The sequence below is a fragment of the Saccopteryx leptura genome, chromosome 6 (genome assembly GCF_036850995.1).
Source record: "Saccopteryx leptura isolate mSacLep1 chromosome 6, mSacLep1_pri_phased_curated, whole genome shotgun sequence".
In the NCBI taxonomy this organism is placed as follows: Eukaryota; Metazoa; Chordata; class Mammalia; order Chiroptera; family Emballonuridae; genus Saccopteryx; species Saccopteryx leptura.
In genome coordinates this window covers 5951447-5961859 of record NC_089508.1, presented here as the reverse complement: position 1 = coordinate 5961859, position 10413 = coordinate 5951447, and the positions used below count along the sequence as shown (strand labels likewise).

At 54.7% G+C, this 10413-nt stretch overlaps 1 protein-coding gene across 3 annotated transcripts in view; it reads left to right on the top strand.

Moving 5' to 3' along the window:
- Nucleotides 1–5178: 5178 nt before the first annotated feature.
- HHIPL1 (HHIP like 1) overlaps nucleotides 5179–10413 on the top strand; it is a 33987-nt gene continuing 28752 nt past the window's right edge. For all 3 annotated transcript variants that reach the window (XR_010746247.1, XM_066343202.1, XM_066343201.1), the window contains exon 1: nucleotides 5179–5483. Coding sequence is in view for 2 of the 3 variants with exons in the window: in XM_066343202.1 (XP_066199299.1) it covers nucleotides 5196–5483 (288 nt within the window). In the remaining variant the exon portion in view is untranslated. The remainder of the gene's footprint in view (nucleotides 5484–10413) is intronic.

The window sequence follows — 10413 nt, the reverse complement described above, 5'->3', positions numbered from 1 at the left end:
CTTGCAGGACGTGTAGGGCTTGCAGGACGTGCAGGGCTTGCAGGACGTGTAGGGCTTGCAGGACGTGCAGGGCTTGCAGGACGTGTAGGGCTTGCAGGACGTGCAGGGCTTGCAGGACGTGTAGGGCTTGCAGGACGTGTAGGATGTTTTCCTGAGGTCTTGATAGTAAAGTTCTTCATGGTCAGCAGCCTTGAGTTGACCATCTGGTTTTCATCAGCTGAATTCTTGTGACTGGGTGGTCAGCATCAGCCCAAGTCTTGTGGTCAAGGCCATGTCTTGTTCTTAGCTGGGATGAGAACTGAAAATTGCTGGTTCCCTAGAACATTCTGAATGCATGTTATTAGCAGTTGTTAGTTCTCACCGTCATTCGTACAGTGACAGGGCTGTCAATCTCTTCCACCATGCGGGCTGGCACACTTGATTGCCACCGCAGTTCAAAGCTACACAGCCGGTTACGGTAGATCAGGTGTTTTCACCCTCTGGCTTCTTTCTAGATCTTCGCTTTGTCTTTGGTTTTCTGCAGTTTGGCTAGAGTATACCTAGCTGTAGATTTGGGGGGTACAGTACTTATCCTGCTTCATGTGTTGTTAGATTCCAGTATATGTTGTTTTTGGTATTTGTCATTCATGTTTTAGTAAATGCGTGGCCATTATTACTTCAGATATTTCTTCTACTGCATTCTCTTCTCTTTCTAGTTTTCCAGTCACACAGATCGGACGTTTGACATTATCCTGCAGTTTGTGGATGCTCTGTTCTGTTTGACTTTTAACTTTTTTCCCTCTTTGTATATTAGTTTGGGATGTTTCTGTTGACATAGCCTCAAGCTCATTGATTTTCCCCTTGGCAGTCCACTGATGGACTCACCAAAGGCATTCTTCCTACTTTCTTTTACTTTTTTGTTTTATTTTTTCTTTGAATATATATATACATATATATAGATTTTTTGTTTTTTGGCATTCTTCCTTTCTGTTACAGTGTTTTGTTTGTTTTTTCTTTTTTGTATTTTTTTTTAATTTTTTAATTTTAATTTTATTTTATTTTATTTATTCATTTTAGAGAGGACAGGGAGAGAGAGGAGAGAGAGAAGGGGGGAGGAGCTGGAAGCATCAACTCCCATATGTGCCTTGACCAGGCAAGCCCAAGGTTTTGAACCAGCAACCTCAGCATTTCCAGGTCGACGTTTTATCCACTGTGCCACCACAGGTCAGGCCTTTTTTTGTATTTTTTTGAAGCTGGAAATGGGGAGGCAGTCAGACAGACTCCCGCATGCGCCCAACCGGGATCCACCCGGCATGCCCACCAGGGAGCGATGCTCTGCCCATCTGGGGCATCGCTCTGTTGCAACCAGAGCCATTCTAGCACCTGAGGCAGAGGCCATGGAGCCACCCCCAGTGCCAGGGCCAACTTTGATCCAATGGAGCCTTGGCCGCGGGAGGGGAAGAGAGAGACAGAGAGGAAGGAGAAGGGGAGGGGTGGAGAAGCAGATGGGCGCTTCTCCTGTGTGCCCTGGCCAGGAATTGAACCCAGGACTTCTGCACGCCAGGCCGACGCTCTACCACTGAGCCAACTGGCTAGGGCTGTTACAGTGTTTTTGATTTCTACCATTCTACCATTTCTTTAAAAACGTTTTTCTTAAAGTTTCCATCTCTCTGCTGACATTACCCATCTGTTCTTGCAAGTTGTCAACTTTTTTCCATTAGAGCCCTTGACATAGTCATAGTTATTTTAAACTCCTTGTCTGATGATTTCAAGTTCTCTGTCTTCCCTGAGTCTGGTTCTGAAGCTTTTTCTCTTCTGACAGCGTCTTTTCTTGCTATTTAGCACGCTGTGCAACTTTTTCTTGAAAGCCAGCCGTGCTGTTGTGGGTCACAGGCACTGAGAGAGGCGGGCCGTTGATGAGAGGATTTCTGTGCATCTGGCTAAGGGTTGCAGCGCTTAATTTCTGCTGTAGCTGGAGGAGCTGGGACTGCAAATTTCTCCCGTGTCCTCATTTTGCCTGCTGCCTTTGCAATTCCCTAAGAACTCCTCCTTAGATAGCTCTTAAAACTGTAGCTCTTGTAATTGTGGCCCTGTTATTATACTGGAGGCCTGCTGAGATAGTAGTAAGGAGTTGGGAGGGGAAATGTTCTATAATCATAGGTCCCTGGACTGTGACACTCACTGGTGTCTCTTAGTCATTCCCCCATCATCCCCCGCCTCCCCCCCCCCCCCCCAGTAAGTATGCCAGGCAGGTTAGAGGAGCCTGGAGTTGGAGAAATGCCTTCCTCCAGGGTAGATAGTTTCTGGAAAAGTCATTTTCCCTGGAGAGGGGGCTTCAGCTATGGAGAATGCTGAAGGTGTATTTCTTTTTTTTTCTTTTTTTCTTTTTTTTTGTATTTTTCTGAAGCTAGAAACCGGGAGAGACAGTCAGACAGACTCCCGCATGCGCCGGACCGGGATCCACCCGGCACGCCCACCAGGGGGCTACGCTCTGCCCACCAGGGGGCGATGCTCTGCCCCTCCGGGGCGTCGCTCTGCCCGACCAGAGCCACTCTAGCGCCTGGGGCAGAGGCCAAGGAGCCATCCCCAGCGCCCGGGCCATCTTTGCTCCAATGGAGCCTCGGCTGCGGGAGGGGAAGAGAGAGACAGAGAGGAAGGAGAGGGGGAGGGGTGGAGAAGCAAATGGGCGCCTCTCCTGTGTGCCCTGGCCGGGAATCGAACCCGGGACTTCCACACGCCAGGCTGACACTCTACCACTGAGCCAACCAGCCAGGGCCTGCAGGTGTATTTCAAAATGACCACTAGTCCCTCCCCCTGCAAGTGCGTGAGGGGGTTTGTAGGGAGGAGGTAAAATCAGAACACTTTGCCCCCCTCCTTTAGATTGTGCCCCCCCCGAGTTTCTCAGTTGTATACTAGGACACGCTTGGCCCCAGCAATTGGTCAGCATTTCAGTTTAAGCCCTCTGTCCAGTTTATGACTCTGGTGACTCTTCCTGGTGACCAGACCGTGGCTGAGACCAGATCTGCTTGTCTTCAGTTTTTGGGGTGGCGTTGGACCCTCAGAACTCAGTTTTCTAAAAGGTCTAAGCAAAGTAACTGATTTTTAGTTTCTTTAGCTTATTTTCTCATTGGCAGAACAGGAGCGATGACTTCCAAGTTCCTTGCGTGTCCGAGCAGAAAGGGAGATGCGTGGGCTCCCGAGCACCAGCTCTGCGGTGTGGGCTGGCAAGCTCCTGACTCTCGGCTATCTCACGGGACCCCAACCCAGAGGGGGCATGCAGGGCGGAAGCCCGGCCAGCGGCTGCAGGGTGGTGAGCCAGACGCATACCCAGGTGGTGCCCAGCCGTCAGAGGGAGCAGGCCCAGCAGTCCTGCGCTGTAGGGGAATCTGCTGGCTCAAGAGGGAAAGAAAAAAAAAGAGGGAACTTGCCCAGATAGCTCAGTTGATTAGAGTGTTGTCCCCATACACAAAGGTTTGGGTTCGATCCCCGGTCAGAGCACATACAGGAACAGATTGATGTTTTTCTTTTTCTTTCAAATCAATAACTAAATTAAAGAAGAAGAATGAAGGAGGGGAGAAAGGGAAGAGGCCTGGGGTGGGGACCAGGGTGGACTCTGGGGACTGCCCCGTCTCTGCCCCAGGCCTAGGTCTCACTTCTACTTGTGAGTCCCAGGGCAACCCGGCCTGCCCTTTGCACCCTGCTCCTTCATGTCGAAGCGCTATCAAGTGATTCCATGAGAAATGCCCAGTCACTGGCTCCATCGCGTCCCTGGCTCTGTCAGAGGTAGTGTTACCAAACTCAAGGGGCTCTCCCCTCGGAGAGTTCTACTCAGTAACCAGACAGGGTGGTTGCAGGGTAGTTTTATTTACTTGCAGCTAGTAAAGGAGGCAGGGCATTCATATCCAAAGCACTCTTTCTCTGGGAGGGAAGCTTAGCCATATGCTTATATACACTATTTGGTCAATTATAAGCTGGAAGCATTAACTCGTAGTTGCATCACTCTAGCTGTTCATTGATTGATTCTCAGACGTGCCTGGGTAGGGGGGTAACTCAAGTGGAGCTAGTGATCAACGCCCTGCTAAACCCAGTGACCATATGCTCGAACCAGCGACCTTTGGGCTCAAGCCAGCAACAATGGGATCATGTCAGTGATCCCATGCTCAAGCAGGAGACCTAAGCTCAAGCCAGTGACCTCAGGGTTTTGTATTTTTTCTGAAGTTGGAAACGGGGAGGCAGTCAGACAGACTCCTGCATGCGCCGGACCAGGATCCACCCGGCATGCCCACCAGGGGGTGATGCTCCACCCATCTGGGGCGTTGCTCTGTTGCAACCAGAGCCATTCTAGCGCCTAAGGCAGAGGCCACAGAGCCATCCTCAGTGCCGGAGCCCATTTTGCTCCACTGGAGCCTTGGCTGCAGGAGGGGAAGAGAGAGACAGACAGGAAGGAGAGGGGGAGGGGTGGAGAAGCAGATGGGCGCTTCTCCTGTGTGCCCTGGCCGGGAATCGAACCCGGGACTCCTGCACGCCAGGCCGATGCTCTACCACTGAGCCAACCAGGGCGACCTCAGGGTTTTGAACTAGGGACCTCAGTGTCCCAGGTGGACATTCCATCCACTGTGCCACCACACATCAGGAAATTATCTATTGATTTCTTCTTTGTGGTTGGCTATACTTATCCCTTTCAATTCCGGTCAAGGTCATTTTGTTTACAGGTGCATCTGAAATACACTGCAACATTTTAACATTTAGTAGTAATGACATTTGGAACTGCCCAGACCTTGACACCCTTGTGTTAAGAAAGACTGAGAACCAGGACCTGGGGCCTCTTCCAGGAGTAAATAGCGCTGGAGGGAGGAAGCTGTGTCTCCCACAGAATAGAAGACACAGTCGCACCCCAGGAGGCCAGGCCACTGTCATCTACTTGGAAAGGCTCTGCGTCCAGGAGGAAGGGGCTGCCCGGAATGGCGAGAACAGAGGCTGTGCAGTGCTCCAAGTTCTGCAGGGCAGTCTCCTTTCTTTCCGTCCCAGTGTGCTGGACCAGGGGTGACCTCCTTGCTGGGGAAGTCGCCAAACCCGTGGCTCTGCGGGGTGGACGCGCCCCCGCCCCTTTCCTGCCGTGGGGAGCGCCCCGGGAGGATGCAGGCTAGGCGGGAGGCGGGCGCCCAGGGCGGCTCCCTGGGGGCCGGGCCGGGGCGGAGTGGGGCGGCGGCAGCGGCATGGCGGGACGGCGAGCTCGGGCCGGGATCGGCGCGGGGGCCGGAGCACTGCTGGTGCTGCTGGTTTTGCGGGCGTTCGGGGCGGCGGCGCACCCGCAGTGCCTGGACTTCAGGCCGCCCTTCCGGCCGCCGCAACCGCTGCGCTTCTGCTCGCAGTACTCGGCCTTTGGCTGCTGCACGCCTGAGCAGGACGCGGCGCTGGCCGGCCGCTTCGGGGCCCTGGCGGCGCGCGTGGACGCCGGCTTGTGGGCTGTGTGCGCTGGATATGCGCTCGACCTGCTGTGTCAGGTGAGCGGGCGCGCGACAGTAGAGGGTGGAGAGGTGACAGTGGCAACTCCACTGGACAAGGACCACGCGTGGGCAGCGAACTTTGGGGCCCAAGGCCCCCAGCCGGGTGGGGAGATGGGCATCTTGGGATGACCAGGGCTTTTGCCTTTCAGTGACTTGGTGACTTGGGCCTTCTCAGGGCCTCAGTTTCCCTTCCTGAAGTGGGAGTGACTGCCAGGTGATATTATCACTTCCTCCATGTTTGGGGGCTTCTCTGCCCCAGGACCTCCTGGAGTCAGCCCCCAGGGCACCTCCTGGAGTCAGCCCCCCAGGGCCCTGCTCTGGGAGCCCCACCCTTCTCAGGCTACCAGGGGAGGAAACCATCGTCCCAGAAGCTTGCAGAGGGCATGGTCAATGGACTGGACTTGTGTTTGTCCAGGGCTGTTGGGGACTGCTTCCACTGAAGGTCCCATTTTGCGGAAGCAGTCTGAGAGGCCCTCTGAACCCTCAGACCCCAGGAGAGCCCCAGGCCTGGGATGCCTCCGGCGCTTCCAGCCCCACGGAGTTCGTGCGGTGGCCCTTCTCCGGAATGGCGTCCACACCGGGAAGAGGCTGCCTCATCCTTTCAGACCACCTGAGTGACATCTTTTTGGTGAAACCTCTCTGCCATCCTCTCCCCTCTGAAGGCGGAGCCCGGGGTTCTGCTCACACCAGGTTCTGCCCACACCTGGTTCTGCCTTCACTGTTCATTGTTGTGGACCGTTAATGGCAAAAAGCCATTGTAGATTCGAGGCTTAGCAAAAGGCTAAGTTCTCCCCCCTCCATCTCCATATTTGGCTTTGATGCTGAGTATTTGCACCCACTCCACTTGCTTCCTTGGGTTGCTGGAAGCAATATACATGCTCTTCCTCTGACTCTTTGTTTGTTTCAGTTGTTGGTGGATTTCACTAATGTATCCTGTTTTTACCTTGGGAGAGTTCCTGTCTTAGCCTTTGATGTGCAACTTTGTATCAAGGTCCTTGATTTGCATATGGCTATATAATAAAGCGAACTGGGGCTATGAGGCACTCAGATACTTTGAAGAGTCCTCCCTGTACCATTTTTTTTTTTTTTTTTTTTTTGCATTTTTCTGAAGCTGGAAACGGGGAGGCAGTCAGACAGACTCCCGCATGCGCCCGACCGGGATCCACCCGGCACGCCCACCAGGGGGCGATGCTCTGCCCATCCTGGGCGTCGCTCTGTCACAACCAGAGCCACTCTAGCGCCTGGGGCAGAGGCCAAGGAGCCATCCCCAGGACCCGGGGAGCCTCAGCTGCGGGAGGGGAAGAGAGAGACAGAGAGGAAGGGGGGGGTGGAGAAGCAGATGGGCACCTCTCCTGTGTGCCCTGGCCGGGAATCGAACCCGGGACTTCCACACGCCAGGCCGACGCTCTACCACTGAGCCAACCGGCTAGGGCCTGTACCATCGTTTTTGTTTTGACAAAGTGTGTTTTCTTAATTCCGCACCGTTATTTGGAGCCGCGCTGGTCTGCGGCAGTTCATCCTCTTGCCTGAGTCTGATTCCCGGTGCCTGACGCCAGCAGTGGGTATGGCTGGGTCATAGGGTCAGGGCTCTTAGGCCTTAAGGCTGGTCTTGGCCCAGCAGCTGGACAGGTCCCACAGGGGCTGGTGCTATGGGGAGGACCTGGAGGGCCGGCTCCTAGTCAGACATACTGGGACTCCTGAGATTCGATCCTGACTCTGCCATGTTTCGGTTGCATGACTCTGCACTTCAAAGCTTCTTACACCCAGGATGAGGCTCCTTGCACCATCTTTTATTTTATTTGTTTATTTATTTATTTTTATTAATTTTTAGAGAGGAGAGAGAATGAGAGAGAGAGAGAGAAGGGGGAGGGAGGAGCAGGAAGCATCAACTCCCATATGTGCCTTGACCAGGCAAGCCCAGGGTTTTGAACCGGCGACCTCAGCATTCCAGGTCGACGCTTTATCCACTGAGCCACCACAGGTCAGGCCCCATCTTTTATTTTTTAAAAGATTTTATTTATTGATTTTAGGGACAGGAGAGGGAAAGAAAGAGAAGCAAGGGGATGGGGGGAGACAGGAAGCATCAATTCGTAGTGGCTGCTTCTCGTCTGTGCCTTGACCAGGCAAGCCTGGGTCTTATTCCAGGTTGACACTTGCGCTGTGCCACCACAGGCCAGGTGCTCCTCGCATCATCTTTAAAATGCAGGCAATCTTACCTGCCCCCAGGGTGGCCACACAGACTAAATGACACATATGAGGGGCTCAGTTCCCATTGGGTTTCTCTAGTGACTGCCTCCTTGGCCCCCTGCTGGCTGCCCAGCCCAGGGTGGGGACTGAGCTAGGCTCAGAGGCCATCTGGGTAGGAAATAAGAGGGGCTGGGAACAAACAGGGGGACCCGGGGGAGCCTAAGAATGCGAAGGAGTGTGCTTGCCTTTGGTGGACTCTGTTGCCTCCCCGCTGTGGATCTCGGGGGAGCCAGGATGGTCTGGTCAAGGGTTGCCTCAGTCACCCAGCCTGGGGGCCCCCCAGGACCAGGTCCTGTGCTCCTCCCACCCCCGGTCACATAGCAGGGCATGTGTATTTACTGTACAGCTGTTGATTGGGCACTTACGATGTGGCAAGCTCAGCAGGGCAAATATGGTGGGTATGTCCATCCGTCTGTCCGGGGAAGAGGAAGAAAAGGGTCAGTCTTGCCGCCTTCCCTGGCAGGAGGCTCCCATCTGTCCTTGGGAACCTTCCCAGCATGGGCTGGCCTTGAGCGAGCAGCGGTGGAGCGGTTGCTAGCTCCTCGCCCCAGGCATTTCTGGGAGTGACCTCATGTCTGGAGTGAGGTGGGAGCGGGCCGCCGCAGCTGGCTCATGGCTTCCCTGGCGGGGCCGGCGGGAAGGTGGGAGAGCGCCGGTCAGAGGACTGGGCTCTGTGAGCTGAGGCTGTGTCCAGACCCAGTGCCTCCTGATGCCACCCCTGCGGCACATGGCCCGGTGCCTCGTTTACGAGACCTAGTCAGTGGCGGCAGGCGTTCACCTCTCCCTGGGGAGATGGACTCCAGACAAGAGAGAGACGCTGAGAACACGCCCGCACCCACGGTCCTCTCCGGAACCTGCCCCATCTGGCACTCACACTCCTCCCGACGCCCAGGCTGGCTCCTTAGCCAGAGGGCAGCCGTCCCTCCTGGCCCTTTCAGAGCCTGTCCTGGGGCTTTCTTGGAACGGCCACACTTTTCCTGGAAAAGTGAGGGAAGGTTCCCAAAGAAGGGAACATTGAGCTGCATCTTTATTTATTTTTTAAATTGATTTGAGAGAGAGAAAAAGTGAGAAACATCAAGTTGTTGCTCCAGTCACCTGTGCATCCATTGCTTAACTCTTGTATGTGCTCTGGCTGGGGAGCGAACCTGCAACCCTGGCTGAGGAGCGAACCTGCAACCCTGGCTGGGGAGCGAACCTGCAACCCTGGCTGGGGAGCGAACCTGCAACCCTGGCTGGGGAGCGAACCTGCAACCCTGGCAGAGGGGAACAACGCTCTAACCAGTGGGGCCGCTGGCCAGGGCCTGAGTTACCTTGATAGCCTGTATTGTTTGAACGTTTACTGAACAAACACATGCGTTGTCTCCATTTGTTCCTCCCAGCAACTCTGTGAGGTTAGAATTCTTTCCTCTTTTACTGATGAGGACACGTGCACAGAGAGGTTAAGGAGCTCGCCCAAGGTCACACGGGGAGTGGTAGACTCAGTCTCCAGTGTGCGCTGACTTCAAAGCCTTTCTCTTAGTCCAGGGGTCCCCAAACTACGGCCCGCGGGCCACATGTGGCCCCCTGAGGCCATTTATCCGGCCCTCTCAGCACTTCCGGAAGGGGCACCTCTTTCATTGGTGGTCAGTGAGAGGAGCATAGCTCCCATTGAAATACTGGTCAGTTTGTTGATTTAAATGTACTTGTTATTTATTTTAAATATTGTATTTGTTCCCGCTTTGGTTTTTTACTTTAAAATAAGATATGTGCAGTGTGCATAGGGATTTGTTCATAGTTTTTTTTTTGTATTTTTCTGAAGCTGGAAACGGGGAGAAACAGTCAGACAGACTCCCGCATGCGCCCGACCGGGATCCACCGGGCACGCCCACCAGGGCCGGCGCTCTGCCCACCAGGGGGCGATGCTCTCCCCTCCGGGGCGTCGCTCTGCTGCGACCAGAGCCACTCTAGCGCCTGGGGCAGCGGCCAAGGAGCCATCCCCAGGGCCCAGGCCATCTTTGCTCCAATGGAGCCTTGGCTGCGGGAGGGGAAGAGAGAGACAGAGAGGAAGGAGGGGGGGTGGAGAAGCAAATGGGGGCTTCTCCTATGTGCCCTGGCCGGGAATCGAACCCGGGTCCCCCGCATGCCAGGCCGACGCTCTACCGCTGAGCCAACCGGCCAGGGCCCATAGTTTTTTTTTATAGTCCGGCCCTCCCAACGGTCTGAGGGACAGTGAACTGGTCCCCTGTGTAAAAAGTTTGGGGACCCCGGTCTTAGTCACTTTGCCACATTACCTGCCTTCTTGAAGCCCTACTGAGTACTGAGCCCTGGGGTCCCTGTCCCAGAGGGTCCCACCATCCGTGGGATGGACTGACATGGCCAGAGATGACTAAATGCTAGCTAAGCAGACCAGCTGAGCCATTTCTGGCAGTGGGGTGACAGTAGAGGGGGAGACCTCACCCTGCAAGCTACGGAATTCCTGTTTGGCGAACGCCGTGTCTGTGGGAATACCCGCCAGGGCCAGGGGCGAGTCAGAGCCCTGGGAGGACGGAGGAGTAAGAGGAGGCGTTTGAGCTGGGCCTTAGTCATGTGTTCCAGAGGCACACGTGGGCAAGGAGGGCACACCATGCCGGGGAACTTCGTGCACAAAGTCTCTGTCTTCTTAAAAAGTGGGTGGTGGACGTACAAAGCCTTTAGGTCTCAG